The 19,969-nt window shown below is 37.6% G+C and overlaps 1 protein-coding gene across 1 annotated transcript in view; it reads left to right on the plus strand.

The window, feature by feature from the left end:
• NYAP2 (neuronal tyrosine-phosphorylated phosphoinositide-3-kinase adaptor 2) overlaps window positions 1–19,969 on the plus strand; it is a 184,046-nt gene that overhangs the window by 124,887 nt on the left and 39,190 nt on the right. The window contains exon 4 of the mRNA XM_065411227.1: window positions 12,908–13,120. Coding sequence (XP_065267299.1) covers window positions 12,908–13,120 — 213 coding nt within the window. The remainder of the gene's footprint in view (window positions 1–12,907; window positions 13,121–19,969) is intronic.

Consider the following 19,969-nt stretch of genomic DNA (forward strand, 5'->3'; position numbering starts at 1 on the left):
TTATTTTCATTTGCTCTTTTCTCCCCACCCTTGTATTCAATTCCTTAGACATGCCTTTGCCGCCTTGTCTGTTGGTAAGCAAAGGACACACTTTCGAAAGAGCACAGCACCTGCCATCAGACCCAGATTTTCAAAAGTCTCCAGCTAACAGTTAGGCACCAGAATCACATGGCCAGCTTTTCAGAACAGCTTCAGTATGTTGGGTACTGAACTTTCCCCAAAATCTGGCCATCAGTGTCACAGTGGGAGTTGCTGGGTGCTGAGCACTTTTGAAACTCTGGCTGGGGCCTAGATGGAAGCTGGACTCTTTTGAAAATCTGGCCCTGTGGTGATAGACTTCTTAGTACTACCACTGAATTACCTCCGTTTTGCACTAATGTAACTCCATTCACTTCCATGAAAGGAATTAAATGGAAGGAAAAATAACCAAATGGCAGGACGGGAAAGAAAAAAAAGAGGAAAGCTTGTATTTCAGCTGCTTATATATTTATAAATAAATATGGAGGAGAACAGGCAGGAGAATGGGCCAAGAAGGGAGGCCTTCAGTGGAGCTTGAGAGGAGCAGAAAAATTACTGGTTTATTATTTAAATGAAAGAATATCTTTGTTACACAGAGAGTTAAAATAGAAAACACATATTTTGAAATGACATGATAGTTTTGTTAATTGAGACCATGACATTGTCTCCTCTTCTAATTCAGCAATTTAGGCTCATGAAAAAATCAGATTCTCTTGGGACTGCTACAGTATATAGAATCATTGAAGAAGATGTAATTTCATAAATAATTACTCAGATTTTTTTTTAAACAGCTGCTGCTTCTGTATGGATTTATTTATTCCATTTGTTTGTTCCTCAGCTGCTTGATCTCTAAGTACAGTTTCTGGTTAGCAACTCTATCAACATTTCTTTTTAGGAATAAAAAACCCAACTTAAAAATCTATAGTTAAAAAAGAAATTGAATAAAGTCTGTCTTCAATTTTTCGGCCGAGGTTTCACAAGGTTGAAATAGGCTTTATTTTTTGTTTATTACATGTACAGGTAGGATATGGGTTTTCTTGGCCATGTTAAACAAGTTTAAAGAAATAGATCTTTTAAAAATAAACTAAATTACAGGCACCTATTCTGCCCTGTATTCAATAGATGCCACTGATAAGCAAATCAACACTTGCTTCATTTGAAGACCTGAAGTTTAATTATTTGCTCCAAGTTTTGAGTGCCACTCATTTATCAGCACAGAACTTTCTAAGCCACAAAAAATTATGTCTGTGAAAATTAGACCTCTAGGGCCAAATCCTCAATTGTAATCTAGCATATCTCAGTTGAAATCAAGGGAGCAGTGTCAATTTACACCAGCTGTGCATCTGGCTATTAGACACAAATCTGACATTTGTAATTACAAAAGCCCATATTCAAAATTGTACAGTCATCTAGCAAAACTGGCAATACATTATAAATTGAGAGTTTATTGCTGCCTTTTCTAAATATATAAACTGCAGAATGCACAACAGATTGGTGTGCGCCTAGAAATAATCAAAATAGAAGTAAAAACATTTAACCTTGTGCTGTTTTCCAGAAATCCAAACATGCATTACTTTCAGTCAAATTGCATAAATACAATCTGTTGAAATTTATCTGTGAGTCCTTTAGACAGGAGATATAAATGTATGGTACCCATATATTCGTCAGTGAAAATAATAATGAAGTAATAACTAGCATTTTAAACCAAAACTAACCAAAACTAGCCAAAATTGATCACTTTGGCAAAGCAGGTCTGTCTGCTGAACACCTAGGCAGAGTAGGTGTGTCTATGCAAATAGGGTCTGCTCCTGAAGTCTTTTCCCCCAGTGCATGATTAGATGTCAAGGGAGAGCTCATTCAGACCATGCTTACATACACATGTGCACGCTAGCTCTCATCAAGTTAGTACAAGTATAAGTAGTAGTGTAGCCATGATAACAGGGTTGTGACGGCAGAGGCACAGATGAGCCATGCTCAGTCCATACCCACCATTTTGAGGAGGGTTTGTATTTGGCACAGCTCAGCGGTGCCTCTTCTGTCACTCCCTGTGCTACCACGGCTATGCTACTATTTATACTCATGCCAGTTCTCAGCGTGAGTATGGGTACTAGAGCAGGAGAATCATGCCCCTAGCTCATAGTGTAGATGCAGCCTGTCTCTTTCAGAGTCTGACCTTCCTTTGTACCTTCCTCTGGGTATGTGACAGTACGGGCAGTTCCTCTGGCAGCCATCAGCTAATCAGGGAATCTTCCCCTCTGAGAGTAATGTGTTTCTTTTAGGACTTCACAACTGTGCCTGTACACAAAACTGTGGGTACTTTGAGTTTCATACTTGTAAGCTGGGATAGAACTCAAGTGCTTCTGTGGTTTCAAGACCCCAAAAATTCAAAGTACAGACCCTCCGTATTTTCTATATAATAGAAAATGTTCTTTAGGACCAGTATGTTTATAACACAGATTTTCACAGATCTGATACAATCCATTGTAGGGACTAGTATATATGTGTGTGTGTGTGTGTGTGTGTGTGTGTGTGTGTATTCAGAATACACTCAAAATTAGCTTGTTTAAAACAAATTGTAGTGAAGAGAGGTCAAAAAATGTAGCAATTGTACATTATAGAAAGTAGAATGATCATTTTTGTATTTCCAAAGGCAACCGAGCTGAAACAATTTCCCCAATTTTACCATAAGCAAAAATTAATTTTGCTAGCAAAAGTCTGCTTTCCATTTTCAAAATTAGAATGTGTACATCAGAGCTGCAGAAGGTTATCGTTAAAAGAAGACCTTTCCAACCCTTGCTCATGATCTGAATGCTACTCCCAGGATCTCCTGAGCCACTGTCACTGCTTCTTGACAAGAGACAGAGGTTAATTAAATGCATTATCTGGACTTCTTACAGTAAAACAAGTTAGCTGTAGAATCTGTGTTATTGTATGAGAGAAGATGGTGGGAGCTGTGTATGGCAGTGAAAAGAACAAAGAAAAGAATAAGTTCCTTCCTTAAGTTCTGAAATCCTTGCAACACTTGTAGCTACTATTTCCCTTCTTAATATTTCTTAAAATGTCTTTTCCATACTGATTTACAAAATAAAGAATACCAATTTCTTGGGTTGACTAAGTTGCTTATACATCAGCTTTGAAGTATCTTGACTTTCTAGAACTTCTGGTTTGAGTCCCAGCAGGGTGAGCTCAGTCCTTAAGTGCAGTCATTAAAGGATTGCGCCAAAGGCCAGTGAAGTCAGAGGAAAGACTCCCACTTCAGTGGGTTTTGGATTAGGCCTACATTTTGGCAATGGAGTAAAAGGGCTTTACTTCTTGTGTGAAACATTTGTTCCATACAAAAAGCCTCTCTGACTCAGCATACTTGTATACTCAGACTATAGATACTAATATGGGGGATAGGGAGAATTAGTAAATGTGACTAGCTGGAACATTCCACATAACTTTTGGCCCATTGTGTTCCCTTACCTACCCACAATCTCTCCATAAAAAAACCTGCCAGGAACATCTTATCTCAACACAACCAATGACATGGGCCAATCATGGATGGGCAAACCTCAAATGTTCAGAGATATTTTATTTGGTTTATCCAGCTCACCTTGATCTGGATATTGAGCTGGAAAACTTGTGGGATTTCCAGAACTTCCTGGGTTCAGCTGAGGCTGGAAATAGAAATACAGGAACACACAGAAATAATAATAATTATTATTACTATAATAAACAAGAAAGGGTCGAGTTCAACTGGGCTTTAATTTTGTACAAAGGGCCAAGTTTCTTTTAGTAATGAGTGGATTCATCCATCCGTAATAATTATTTGGTACAAAAATTAATATGCAATTAACATCTAATCATGCATTAAGTGGGAATAGGAGAGTTATTGATCATCTAACCTCAGCTAAAAGAAAAAAAAGCCTCATTGTTTGAATGAGACAGACATGGGTAAACCTTATTCTGATGTGTGATTTACATCCATAATTTTAAAAAAACAACTTGTTTTGGAAATGTGAATCTACTGTAGCACTGAAATGTATTAACCCAAGATAAAGGGACATAAGAAAGGCAGCATGGTGTAGGTGTTAGTTTGTGACCGGGAGTCAGTAAATATGGGTGTTATTCTTTGGTCTGCAATTGACTTGGACATGACCCCACAAACATTTACACATTGCCTAAAATTAAGCACATATGTTTGGCCTGGAAGAATCAGGACGCAAATTGATGGCAGAGTCAAGAATAAGTCCCAGATTTCCTTACTCCTTAGTCATGTGCTTCAACCACTGAACTGTGGTATAAGGAACAAAATACAAACAGAATATTTCTGTTAGTAATGAAAAGGAGGCACTCTCATTTGTTGAAAAATTAAACCATCAAACAAAAATTAGCATTAATAAACATGTTATACTCAGAGCTGTTAGAAAAATGGCAATTATTTTCCGGGAAAAATTTTGAATAAAATCAAACAATGTTAGTTTCGGTTGAAAATTTTCATAGACTTTTTCATTGATCATCTAAATGAAATTTTTAAAAAGTGTTCAGATTTTATTTGATTGAAATCAAAATTTAAAATTTCTTTTTTTCATATATTTGATATTTATTCACCTCTTCTCTTTCCACCAGTAAAGTGGGGGAAGAGGAGGGAAAAGAAAGAGAAAAAAGGGAAAAAATATACAGAAACATGAGTTTGTTTCAATTTCAGCATACACAAAATGTTTAATTAATAACTAAATGAAAATAAAAATGTTGTTTTGACAAAAAAAAGGAAAATTTCAACAGTAAAATATTCATGTAAAATGTTGGTATAGTTCAAAAAGTTCTATTTTGTTGAAAAACTATTCAACTAAAAATGTTCAACAGCTCCATTACTTTCCATTGAAAGAGACTACATTTGCAAGTGAGGCTATAAACTTGTACCCATGAAGTCTGTGCACTCACCTTTTTGTTAAAGTGACCCTATAATTCATCTTGACCAAGTCAGCACCACTTTCTCTTGTGCTGTCCCAGTGTCCCAGGATATCTGAAACGTCCTGCTTTTTCACTCCATCAGTCAAAACATTTTCAGCTGTTTTTGAGGGGAGATTTTTTTAAAATTAACGTAGAAAATGTTTGTTCAAGACTTATTATTTCATTGATTGGAATGGACCCTGTGCTTACCAGGAATCAGTCCAACGGTGATGAACAGTGTTTGGAGCAAAAGGAATAGTTGAATTAGTGTAGACACTAACCAAGTTCTTTTATTCAAAGTGAATGTTAATACCAATTGTTCATTCAAACAGCAAGTTGATGGAAGAAATCCTCCACTCTGAGGATGTAGGAAAACAGTTATTACCAGACTGGATTGTACCTGTGGTCCAGTATCCTCTCTATGACTGGGGCCATTACGAGATGCTTCAGAGGAAGGAAACCTTGCAATAGGCAGTGGAAGAATCATCTGCCCTCCACATTAGGTCTCAAATAGTTAGAGGCTGACTTAAGTCCTGAAGTATGTGGTTTGATATTCCTAAGTGGCAAAACATTCTCTGAGCCTCAGAATAATATATGTATCTATGGTAACATCTCACAACCAATCATTCATTTTCAGAACAGTATAAACCACAATATATTCACAGTAATTTCCAGCAGTTCTTTCTCACAGTAGAATATGCATTATGTTTAGCCCCAACAGCACCACCCATTGTTGAGTTCACAACTCTTATTATTTATATTGTTACAGTGTCAAGAGACCAATCTCTACTTTCTTATGCTAGGTTACTATAAGAGTCGTACCGTTTAAGGCCAGAAGAGACGACCAGATCATCTATAGACAGAAGAAGACACTGTACCTGCCCCAAAGTGTTTACATGCTAACACCCCAGTCCTGAAAAGACACATGTGCTCAACTTGATTTCAGTAGGACTATTCATGCTAGCAAAGTTTAACACATGCAGGATGGGATCCAAAAAAGATAAGCCAGAGAAATGATGATAAAAATAGACAGACAATAAACAAGAAAAATGTTTAATGAGGTTAGCTGCATGTCTTACTTGTTAGGTCTTTACATTTGCTAGTTTTAGTTTATGTTAAATTTTAAACCTTGTCTCTGCTATTATTTATTGTAACTCATGTCTTTTTAAATTTCTGTGGGCCAGATCTGATACACTTATTTCCACCGAAGTGTATCTTACTCCACAAATAGTCCCACTAAAGTCATTGGCACTACTTTGAAGTTATTGCAGTTATGAAATAAGGTGCTTACCCAATAGGAGCCAAGCTGTCAGAATCTGGCCCTATTTTTCTATTTTGAAAGCCATTACCTATTTTTTTAAATGTACACCTCTACCCCGATATAATGCTGTTCTCGGGAGCCCAAAAAACTTACCGCGTTATAGGTGAAACAGCATTATATCTAACTTGCTTTGATCCGCCGGAGTGCGCAGCCCCCCCCCCCCCCCCGAGCACTGCTTTACCGCGTTATATCAGAATTTGTGTTACATCGGGTCGCGTTATATTGGGGTAGAGGTGTATCTATTTTTCTACTTTTGAAAAATGTTACCTATCTATTTTCTGACTATTTCTATTATTGTCCTTCTCTGTTTTCTATTTTTATGTTTCAGCTTTAATTCTTCCCTAATTTCTATTTTTGAATTACCTTCTGATTTTGATTTGTATAAATTCGCCCCTGCCTGGAGCTCTGAACGACTCACCCCACCCCAGTGCCCTCCTTTACTCTCCTACATCCCCCCCAGAATTCCCCACTTGTGGCCTTGAGACCTAGCTACAGAAAATCAGCCAAACAACAGGTAGCCTCCAATTCTAAGCTTCCAAGGTCTCTCTGCCCCTTCCCTATTCCATTTGCTAGCAGGCAGAGTACATATCCACTGTATTTAGATGTGAGTAAAAACTCACATTCCAGAAGCGGAGCCAGAATTTGAACAGTGGCAGAGTCAGGGGTGTCCATGGGTCACAGGTGGTACCACCGTCAGTTATATTTATTGGCTTAAAAAAGCACCATACATACACCTAAAGGCTGCTGGGGTGACGGTGGGGGGTGCCTCCCTATTAGCTCTGCTACGCTCCATTCCATGGACGCATGTGTTGAATTAATATTTAGATGCATTTCAGTCTTGTCTCCTTGTTTCTGAGACTCTTTTTCAGGCACTCTATTGATTTTGCATGGAACTAGGTCAGAACTGCTTTGAATTGAGCTGCTCCAATTCTCACTTAACTGTAAGAAATGAGTATTAAAAATTGATATGAAAAGCAAACTTCTGCTTAATTAGCAACCAGATAAAGACAGACTAGACAAGCCACAAGCTTAATAAAGATCAGAAAAAAGGCTTTCATTGGCAGTGTAATATATTCATAATTGTTTGTTATAAATATAATTTTTTAAAGCATTGAATCTTTCCTTTTGCAGTATTTATACCCTGTTTATTTTCTTTGCGGTGTTTTTGAATACATATTTGTACACGATGGTCTGCAAAGATCAGACAAATAAGTGCGCATCAAGAAGTATGTATAATACTTTGACATTATGAAGAAGCATTCATTCCAAGATTTTAAAGTACCTTATAAAGATGAGTAAAATTTTATCCCCAATTTACAGATAAATAAATTGAGGCACAAAGGTTAGAGGTAGGATTTTCAAAAGGGCTTGACATTGGCCTAACGCTACTTGCTCTGGAGTCAGTAGTAAAGCTCCCCTTGACTTCAGTGGGAGGAAAGTAAAGCCAATGTTAAGTGCTTTTAAAATTAATCTCCAAGTGATTTACCAGGTTTCCACATCAACATCCCAATCTTGCAAAGACTTATGCACATATGTTTCTTTAGGTACCGTGAGTAGAAAAATTTATTCCCCAGATTAACAGAATTCTATGCTTTAAATGATTTTTTTAAATTTTAGATTTATAAAAGACAGAAAAAAGAATGAATAAAACATGGATTATTACTTTATACATTACAGATTACAGAGAGAAGGTTAGCAGAGAAGCCCTCATTTGCAGTTCCTTCACACTATTGCTTGTTTGCCTCCTTAAAAATGATTCTGCTGTTTGTCAGTTAGCATTACAATAAGAAGCCATCATGACCTAGAATTAATATGTGCTTAAGCAGCTTGTGGCAGGCTGGCCACATAGAGTATATTTGTTGCAAAACGTTTTCCCTAGCTCCGATTGTCAAATTAGTTTGGTCTAAACTATGGCTGATTAGCTGGGTTTCTCAGGTTGTTTAGAGCTTACAAGTCCTTCAGAACCACAAATCACATCAAAACCATGCACCCATTAAGAGATCTTTTATAATGTTCAAACCATACATGTCAATTATTTAGAAAGTGTGTACTGCCTAAGAGATTTTAGCTGCCATCTTTCTCATCAAATGAGAAGGCCTGGGATTTAGGTGAAATAAATGTGGAAAGTGCACCTCTCTTAATACTGAAATACAGTGATATGTGAAAGTGCTTCAAGCATTTGAACTCCTTTATGGGACTCTTAAAGCAACAAATGATTTCTTGACATTTACATTTTATGTGCTATTTTGGGTTAAAAATTATAGACCAATAAAGACATTTTCCATAATGATGTTCAGTTTTCAAAATTCAGCGTTTGACTGTGAAAAGATTTAGCTTCAGACATATGTGATTCAAAGAACTCATTAACACAGAGCTTTTATGGCTCTTGCTAACTCCAGCCATCTGAATGAGATAATAACAGCATAGTATATCTTAAATCCAATTTGCATTATTGTGTCTTTTAAATAATAGGTGATGAGCCCTCTACTACGTTACCTACTATCAAGCACTGAAATCCTTCCACAGCTTTTGTGCAGGATTACACAACTATTTCTTTAAGTCTTGGCATGTCCCAACTACAATTATCAAACACCCATAAAAACATGTGTTTCGCCTTAGATAAAATAATAAGGTGATCTCAATATGGGTGCACCATGACTCCACATGCGTGCAGCTTTCTGCTCACACAGTATACATTGCAGGATCAGTGCCTGAGGCATTTATATAAAACGTTTTTAACTAGTGTAAGGGCCACTGAGCTGTGGTCCATGGAGTTCCATTTGCAGTAGCTTAGAGTAGTGTAGAATGGTAGATGGCATGAGACAGCCCAGATAACTGTAGAGCTTGTCATAGTGACCACAGAATGGTTCCAGTTATGTTCTATGGCCTGGGAGGGGAGCATTCTGCCCCTCTCAAGTCTTCATTGGGCCAGCGAAAATAAGTTATTCTTCAGATGCAACAGGAAGTATTATGGTGAATTTACAAAAACATGGGATTTCAGGGAATAATATATATATCCATTATAATCCTGTATGTTTATAAATCAGAATATGACATAAGAATGCCTTTGGTCTTGAATTTGAAGTAAATATATATATTAATAATATATTAGTAAAATTTTGAAGCTGAAATTATCCCCTCTTGTCATTTAAGTAAAGTAGGACCATCTTCAAGATGAGGTGACTGAAGATTAATTTTGCCATATACTTTATGGTTCTTGACATATTACAAAATCAGGTGAAATCAAATATTCCAGAAGGCCATGGAAAATATCAGCATATTGTTTTTCTGACAGTGCGTCAGTGTTACTGATAAGTATCATCCAATAACAATGTTTTGGGCCCTATAATGGGCTGCATGAGATTATAGTCTGATCCACTCTGCTTTTCATTTTTAGGATTTATTAGTTTTTAGATAACCTCCGAGCTGAAGCTCCCCAGGAAAGGATAGGGGAGTGGAAATATATGAAATCTAGGCTGACAAGTGAAAACTGATTTTCTACAAAATCTTAAGAAATAAACTGAGACCAGATCTTCAACTGGGGTAAATTGACATAGCTCCACCAATTCCACAGCAGCTACACTGATTAATACCGGCTGAGGATACGGTTCTATTTTTCTACTTGTAGTATTCCAAATACTGTATATAAAACACTTTTCTGTAGTGCTGACCAACAAAGACTAACTAATGCAGATCAACTTTAGGGCTGCTCAGCCCTAAGACATTCCAGGGCAGATTTTAGCTGGTGTAAACTACTATAGCTTCTACTGAAGTGAATGACAGTTTACGCTGTCTCTCCAAATTAACAGGAAGAGCCTGACTCTGAAAACACTGCTATCTATAATGTTTATGACCAGAGGTGGGGCCACTGAAGCAAGTGATTTCACTAAGGCTGTTCATGGTAATTAGTATTATGCACAGTAGCAAGTTTGCAGGATCAGAGCATTGCATTGCACCTCTTTTCACTCTTTTGTCAGATTACCTTATAACATCATGCAAAATTGATTGCCTGTTGGGTCTCATTGCTTAATCAATCTGTTTTAAATTGCCGTTGAGTATTTCCACAGCTCAGTTTGTTTGCAGAAAATTGCTGCCATTTGATTCAGCTGATAATAGAAATAAGAGGTGACATTCAGAAGAATCATTTGCATTAAGTAATAAGTACAAATGCTGCTCTGTAAAGTGAACTGAAGTGTTTTTGATCCCCTATGTTCCACATGCAACTGGAGTGCTTCTTCTGTAACTAAGGGATGACTTTGTCAGTGTGTGAAATTTCAAGTGGTTGTATTCAATCAGCAATAAGAAGTCACAAATATAAAAGGCTCTCACTAAAATAATCAAAGCATTTACAGTAGCAACTGAAAGATATGGTGAATTAGTTCTTTTGAATGCTGCAATAAGATGATGGAGTTTTGGTAAAGTTACATACGTTCTTTCCATAACTTCAATGTGCACATTTTCTATTAGTTAGGACCTGAATCTATGAGATTACATGTGCCCCTCTCAATTTCTATTGGTTTTATTGGAAAATAGACACTCAGAATTTTGAAGAAGGTGGTTAGCTCCTCCCAGGACTGGACCCTTATTCAGTGTCTTTGGTTTATATTTCCATCGAATTTCTGATATTTGTTCTCCTCTTCCACTTTCTCAGTAACATGGCATTTACAGGAAGCACATGTTATCAGTTTAGAGATATATTTCTGCTATAATTATGTGTCAATGTTAAATTAATAAAGCCCCGTGTCATTATATTTCTCTACATAGCTCCTTGCATTACCCTGCCTCTCTAAGAATGCATAAACGAGTCTTGGTGGCAGACATTCCATGCTGAAAGTCCCTGAAAAGCCTGTGTCATGTAATATGGATGCAAACTATTCTTCAGTGCTCTCCCTATGTAGCCTTTTGGGTTACAAAGCAGGGGCCTTCCCCCTTATGATATTTCTCTATTAAAGTAGGCAGTCTAAAAATTCAAGGAAGGGCAGTAAATAGTTGTTAGATTTTGAGATTATGGTGCTTTTGAGATTACTCTAAATATTCTTTATGTGAATCGTCAGCCTGGAATTGTTTTGTGATATTCTATTACTTTTTTTTTACTGTGACCTGAGAAAATCTTAAAGCTTGGGGATGAAAAAATGTCCCTGTCAGAAACATTGTTAAAATCCTTATACTCCCTTCTCTTTTCAGTAGCAATCTTGTAAACTGACAGTAATTCATACAGTATCTTAATGATTCCATAAGGTACAGCATACCTGCTCATTAGAAATGATAAATTTGTCTTCTCATTAATGTTTTCTTGAGGGATTTTACAAAGAAAATGTTATTTTTCTCATAAACAAGTTAATCAACAGACTAAAATATTAAGGGACACAAAATCTAACTGGGTATCTTTGTTCAAGGTACAATAAACAATTTTGTGTACCATTGTGTGTAGACATAGTGTAAATCTCTCTCTCTCTTCTCCTCCAAATTATATAGCTAGTTAAACCTGTATTTACCTTATAGTGCTCCACACAGCGATGCTTAAGTTCAGAAGGCCAGCATTTCTATTATAATCCCGAATGTTTATAAATCAGGAATATGACATAAGAATACCTTTGGGCATAAATCTGAAGCATAAAATTCCAGAGGGAATTTTTATCAAATAAGAAAAAAATAGATCAGCAGGTTTTGAATAAGTGAACAGAATAGTAATTAACTGTTGTGATTTTAAGTGTCTTTTAAATGCTTCCCCTGTGCATGTTTTTGATACATTTCATTCATAGACCATAGAAAATAGAAATGGAAACGATCTGTTAATTCCATTGGAGGTGAGTTAGTTTTGAAATACAATGCCCTGTTGATGGGCCTGTCATAGAAGAGATGGGGGAGGAGCAAGAAGGGGCTCTGGACAGAATAGATAGTCACCAGGGATGGAAAAAGCTGCTAAAACCCTGGCATCACAAGGGAAACCTGCTCTCCCATTTGTCTGCCTTCTCCACTCCGCACCAGCTCTTGTGGTTGCAAATAGAGCAGCCACTCATTTGACGTCAGAGGGATTATTCAAGTGAGTTGAATAAGCAGAATTTAGCCCATAGATTATACTACTGGGCATACTAGAAATACTTAAATTAGTCAGGCACGGTAGATTGTGTGTAGCTTCCATTAATGCTCTTGGGAATCACAAGCCCATCTACTGAACAATATAAACCTTAGGAAATAACTTGCATAGAAAGAGAAAGTTCTAGAAGGACCAGTTAGCAGGGATGAGACAGCCATAAAGAATTCAGGTCATTTCCTAAATGTTAATTTTTAAAATATAATTTAAAGAGCTTTGATTGGGGCATATTTTTTGCACAATACGTATTTTCATAAAATATTGTAGTTCAACGAAAACAAGTGAATTAAAAACTGCCATTTTTACCCATCTCTCTTATTGTGGTGGTCATCACTCAACCAGAGGGATAATTAAGGATGATCGCTTTTTATACTAGTCTGTTAAGTCTAAAATCCTGCTTTATGTTACTCTGTTGTTTATATATATTTACAGTACTGGATGATTAGTGAAAATGGAATACTGTCTGGGAGAGAATACCATGGTATGAATTTAATTAAACTGCACTAGATAATGGAATGTGAACTTTGTATATTTTGTAGAACCATTAGACGAGTTGAAGATCAGGAGCCACAGTACTGAACCACTACCAAAGTTGGAAAACAAAGAGAGAGGAGGTCACCATGGGACAGCTTCCTCCAGGGAGTCAATAAAAGCTCAGGAATGGGATGGAACGCCAGGACCACCAGTTGTGTCCAGCAGACTGGGAAGATCCTCTGTTAGTCCAACGATGTTGGCAGGAAACAACAGCTCAGGTATGTGGGAGTTTGTTTCACAAGCAGAGCAAAGAAAGAAATCTCATGATACCATTACTAATATAGGGCCCAATCCTGCAAGGAGCTGAGCTAAAGAAATTGGAAGTTGAGGGCACTTAGCATCAGCTTTTTAAAGGTATTTAGTTGCCAAAAGATGCATATAGGTGCCTAACTTCCACTGACATCATCTATTGTGCCGAACTGTTATTGAAATAAATGGGAATTAGGTACCTAGATGCTTTGGGAAATCCCATTAGGCACTTATCTGCATCTTTAGGCACCCAAAAATCTTTAAAAATCTGTCCATTATCACCTTGCAGTTTCAGGCTTTATATTCCTTATAGCTGTTTTCTCTATTTAGGCAGGATTAGGTCCTTAGTAGCTAATGATCAAGAATAAAATTGTACCATTCAAATATTTGAACAAAAATTGTAAATTACACATAATTCTGAGGGTCACTCTGGCTAATAATCCCCCAGATTTCACTTCATAGAGGGACCGTAATAAATTCAAATGTCACATAAGATAATGAGTACAACATGCTGCAGCGTAAACAAAACTGCCATATTGATATACACAACAGATTAAAACAGTGGACCTCTTGTTTTCTGCATACATGTAAATTAGTCCAAAACTCACTAAAGATTTCAGAAGTCAATATTAATATTCATCAATGTTATTAATTACATTAACTATTATATATATATATATATAATAGTTAATGTAATTAATAACATTGATGAATATTAATATTGACTTCTGAAATCTTTTATTTATATATATATATATATATATATATATATATATATATATATATATATATATATATATATATAAAATAGTGACTTTCACTAGTAATCCATTGAAATAAAAAAAAACAGCCTATATTTTGTAAAATGTCTATCTAAGCTGAATATAGCTGGCACATGTATAACACTATGAATAATCAATGCAGTGTTACTTTTTAAAAATTTGACAGATCACTAAAAAAGAAGTTTCGTGGCCTGTTTGCCAAAAATATCCACTTTCATAACAATTGACATCAATAGTTCAGTAATCTCAGTAACAATCTTCTACGAGAGTAAAGACTGTGGATGGTGTCTCATACCGAAACTGATAAAACAATAAGCCATTTCTGCAGAAGAGATATTTTTGAGTGAATGGTAGCAGACATTGGTGTCTACATACTGTCATAACAATAGAAGTATGATATCTCTTCTCACTTAAACCACTACTTCAACGTGTGATAAGAGAAGTCTTACTTCCCAGAGAAGAGAAGTCTTGCTTGTTGCTCTGACAACAAGAACTCAGTGTAGAACTGTAACAAACTTTGCCAAGATGACAAAAGGTTTGCAGCAATCTTTTACCCACTTTTTCCATTATAGATTTCTGTAGTTACTCTGCACTACATTCTGCAGAATATTTCTTCTGGTGGGGAAAAAAATGTCTTCTTTATAGATCCAATCCTGCATACCCCTCGTCAGTGTAAATACTTCGCAAAGTTTGTAGCTATTTTTTAAAATTTATTAGGATTTTTTAAAATGTACCTATCCAGTACTCTGGTGAGTAAGGGTTTGCAGGATTATACCTTAGGGGTAGGTAAGAGAAAGGTTTACCTGTATAGGGCTAGAACCTGTGAATGTTTTAGATAAACTCAAGGGACTTTGTCCTGCACATTATGGTATCATTTTCACCAGTGCAAAATGCTACCAGATCAGAATGCCAGGACAGCACAGACTCAAACCCAAGGTACATACCAAACTAGTCATGCTAGACAATAATATTGATCAGAACAAAGAAAAGGGAAAATTAAACAGAGGGACCCAGTCTCTGTCCATCCCTCAATATGAATAAAGCATAAACAAAATATTTCACTTCCATCCAGCCCTTATGCAGAGGCTGCTGTGTAGGGACTTCATTCATCTCACAGTTAAATCATGCAAAACACTCACTGGCCCCAGTCCTAAATCAGCATAGCTCTCAAGACTTCAATGGGTGTCAGACCAGGCCTTAGAGTCGTTATCTGTGGCTGTGTCTTGTCTTTTACTACAAAGACCATCAAAGCATCAGATGGCAAGTGCAATTGTTAGTATTATACACATATTTTATTGGCTGAATTAAGCCTCTTTCTTCCCCCCAAAGAGAATCTTTGTGTTTTTTCAAATGTATTATTTACTACAATTCCTTTGAGTTGCACACCCCGGCCAGCCATGTACATTTTTCCCTGGATGGGATCCATAGCTCTTGCACCAATAAATAATTAACTTTTCCTCATTGTGGCATTTCATTCCCAGTGCTGCGTACTGTTCTTGTGGATTGTAACGGTTGCAAACAAACTAGAATTACACTGCAATGAAAAACAAAAATGATGGTTTAGATGTATCTGGATAGGTACAGGTACGTTTCTTAAGTCAATGTGATTTATTGTATGTCCCGTTAGAACTGTGCTGGGAATCTGGGACACAGATTAACTAGGTTCTGGGGCCTGATTCCAATCTTGTTTATAACAAGTTTACACAGCGTAACACCACTGACTATTTTGGTGGGTTACTCCTGATCTACACTGGTGCTAGTAAGGTTGGAATCAGAGCTCAGGCCTCTCCAGAAAAGATCATGGACCCTTTTGGTGGGCACACAAAGTTTAAATGACCTTAGGTCACTAATTCCACCTGAGTAACAATTTTCACAGCACTGGATCATTCTCTCATCTATCAGATAATTTTGCAGGGACATTTGCACCCTATCTGCATGATACTGTTTCTATCAGAGAGCTCCATTTGGAAAGAACTGTCAATGATCTTTTATGCACACCAGCATTCAAAACATGTCCTTGCGATTTCAGTGCAGAACCACAGGAGGTTTACAAAATGGGAGGCACATATAATTTAACTCCAGGAGCTTTAAAGAGCATTTTCTGGAATGTTGCTCTCTTATTGCTACTAGGTAGCATTTTGCATTGCCACCTGCTGCGAGAGAGAAGCACTGCATTGCATTTTAAATAGTTTATAGAACTGGTTGTTGGGCGGAGGGGCATTGTTTTATAATCGCCATCTATTAGACACTCAACCAACACATTTAGCATTCAGGCTGAATACTCTGCAGATGATCGGGAAAGGAATGAGTATACTGTACTTAATCAGAGTTTGTCAAAGTAGGATTTCAAACTGTTAACCTCAAGCGCTATGGGAGAAACATTGACCAAAAAAAAAAAAAGGTCCCTTGGGAGGCCTAAGAGATATAGGGCCCAATTCACCCCTGCTATCATGGCGTGGGAGGCAAACTGCCCCAACCTATGCCTGCTTCATCCAAGGGAGATTCACCCCCAAGGGAATGGCAGGCAGTAGCATTGCACTGCCAGCTATCCCAGGGATTCTCCAAGTGAGGGCAGCTTTAAACTGGCGGTCTGTGCTCCATTAGACTCCTGCTGAAAGATCACCCAGGGATGCGGAGATGCATATGCAGTTGAAAATAAAAGTTTGCTTGTGCAAACAAATCTGTGTTCATAATACACAGTTCTATCACTCCTTCCTACATGACAGTGTATACGCCCCTGCTTACCCCTATAGAAGAAAGTATATTTTTGGATAGAATATAAAGGAGACAGTGCATCCAGTAAGCTGTGTAGAAAATACGTGCATATGAAAAAATCTTCAGACTGTGACCCTTTACACATAAACACTTCACCGTTTTATGGCATATATGCATATTCAGAACATAGGAATTGCCAAATCATATCAGACTAATCATCCATCTAGTCCAGTATCTGACTTTGGCCAGTGCCGCTGCTTCACAGGAGGCTGCAAGAAACCTGTAGTGGACTATTATAGAATAACCTGCCAATATGGGATGTTTCTTCCTAGTCCCCAGCAGTTAGTGGTTGGTATATGCCCCAAAATGTGAGGGTTTATACCCCCATCTAATTAAAAAAAAAAATCTATGTAACTGCGGGTGTTCTTTTTAGCTCTGTAGAAATGTCTAATCCTGTTTCTGAATTCTACTAAGATATTGCCCTCAGTGCTATCGAGTAACACTGAGTTCCAGAGGTTTATCATGTATGGAGTACAAACATTTCTTTTTAAATGCACTGCTCTTAGTTTCAACACTGAATGTCTCCTGACGGCAGTCTCATGTCAAATATTTTTAAGAAAGAAACATATCGAATGATTTCTTCCTCTACAGTATTAGGTCATTTCCAGTTATATTACAGATAATTTATATTCATTAGGAAACCAGTGAGGTTACGTCAGTATAACAATAATAGATGCAATTCATTTTAAAATGTGCATGTTCAATTTTTTTGCATAGGATATACATCCCGTCATGTCTTATTGTTTAATTCAAGATGTGCTTCTTGGCAGCAATAATGCATAAGCAACTTCTATTTTCATGTGCAAAGGAGAGACTGTGGCAGGATAGGAAGCGTCTCTAGTGTAAGTGACAGCCAGAGAATTTTTTTTAAATTAAGATTAGGATAGGCAGAATGATGATTCCTTGGGATGCATAAAAGAGATCTCTTCTGATCAAACCCAGAAATAAACATCCTGCAGAACAGTTATGTAACGAATGAATGCAGGAAATCATCTCTTGTTATAAAACAAATCTAAATTATTTCAGAAAATTCTGGCCTTAGCACAGAGATGTCTGCTATGTTAGCAAAAAATACACCCTTACTGGAGGACAATGGGCTATGCAGGTGCTTAGCATCTTTGAAGATCAGGCCACTTATACATGAGCATAAATGTAGATTTAGGTGCCTAATTTTAGGTGCCCACATTTGTAAATTTATGCCCTATATTTTTATGGGAAATCAGTGTTTGCTTCTTAGACACTGATCCCACAACATGATCCCTTATGTCCATGTGGAGTTCCACTGGGACCCTGCTCAAACTTAAGTGTCTGTGTGTATGGATCCCATTACAGGATCAGGGCCTGATTAACACCATTGAAATATGAGAGTCTTTCTGCTGACTTCACTGAGAATGAGTCTGGCCCTTCGTGTGTGCTTCATTTCACATGACACAATGTGAAAGAACTGGCTTTTGAAGCTGAGAAAACTATCAAAACAAACATTTCATCAGTAAATATAGCAACTAAATCTTTTTTAAATATTTGTCTTTGATATAAATAAAGTCTTGAAAACAACCCACTAGATTTTCAACATGACCTGCTGAGTTCAAGTCACGTGATGCCCATTGATTACAACAGGCATCTTATTCGGCTCCAATCCAGCAAAGCACTTACCCGTATGCTTGGGACTTCCCTAGCATAGCAGGAGATCCTCAGGATCCTCAGGATCAACTGTCAGCAGTTGAGTGGCTAGCAGCAATGTCGCATGGCCACTGCCTCTGTGCTCTGAAAGGAATTTTGCATTTGGAATGGGGCGCGGTCTTTGAGACAGAATTGTTTAGAACCAGAGAGTCCCCCAAGTTCTTACCACCCCCGTGAGCTATGTCAAAGCACACATTGCTCTAGTCATGGCCAAAACTGACTCCTGCTTTGTTGCCTAATGCATTAGGGGCACACCTGGGGCTCAGCAAGGTTATGTTAGCACTTGACATTGGTCTGTATCCACTTCAGGTTCGCCTGCTTTCCCTGGAAGCCAGCCCTCTGCTTTGCTGACAAACAGTTTGGGACCCCCTTGGGGACAGCAGCAGGGAGTTTTCAAACTAACTCTGCCTGTTTGCTCCCAGAATCAGAATCTGCATGAAGCCACAGAGCACTGTAGACAAGTTCAAATTTGTCATTTGAAACACACAACTCAGAAACTGAATTCACTGAAGGGGAAAGGCTGCTGGACATCATTATACACAGAGCCCTTCTGCAGCTGTTAGGGGACCCTATTCAGAACTTCTTACTCAAGAAAAATGTTCATTGTACTCAAAGTCTGGTTAGCTGAGTACAGGGAATAAGGAGTGCACAAGGGACAAACAAGACATAGCACTGGATATGGTGTTGTCAGCTGTACAGACCATATCTGACAGATCATTTAGGGGGGGAAATTGCATTCTATGCCACAGCATGAAGAGGTTAGTCATAGCAAAAATTTCTGTGGAATGTTCCCAATTCATTCAGTGTAAAAATAATCCCAGTGATATCAATGGAACTGCCCCTTAAAAAAGAAATTCACCTAAACTTCTGGATGTGAAAAAACTAGATAGGCATTGATTGGAAACTTCCCATAGTAAGAACCATGCTGGAATTTGCAATAGTTTCTGACACTTGAATATATTGCCAGGGAGATAAAAGAAGAAATTAATATTTCATCTGAGTTGGATGGATTTTATTTCTTTGATGCCAGATGAAAGGATTGTCTATGTCAAGGAAACAATGGGCTCTCATTGCAGCACGTATATCCAAATTGGAAATTGTGACAGTTTTCTCAAAGCAAAGAAAACAATTCAGAAGCAATGGCAGACAATACCTTGGAGTTTTTGACATCAACAATGCTAACCAAGATAATGCTGGATGGGAATCTGATTTTGCTTAGCATAGAGACAGTGTAGCATCTGTCCTTAACAGATAAACAAAACAAAAATAAGCCCCGATTTTTCTCCCATGGAAATCAATAACAACAAATAATTTCAGAACAGATCTAATCAACGAAACAGTGTACTGTCCTCATCCAGAAAGGCAAAACATCAGATTATGTACTGGTGCAGGCTGCCAGCTCTCCTGGAGACTCCAGAAGGAGTTGTGTGGGTAAAAGTGGGTGGTGGCAATGGAAGGAGGGTGGCCTGCTGACCTGCTCAAAAAATGAAATGGAGAAAGCAACCCAACCAGCAACCACTGCATATCCCTAAAGGCCAATGCTATGGAGAGGTGTGCTCTTGTCATCCAGGCATACATAGA

The sequence above is a fragment of the Emys orbicularis genome, chromosome 9 (assembly GCF_028017835.1).
Source record: "Emys orbicularis isolate rEmyOrb1 chromosome 9, rEmyOrb1.hap1, whole genome shotgun sequence".
Classification (NCBI taxonomy): Eukaryota; Metazoa; Chordata; order Testudines; family Emydidae; genus Emys; species Emys orbicularis.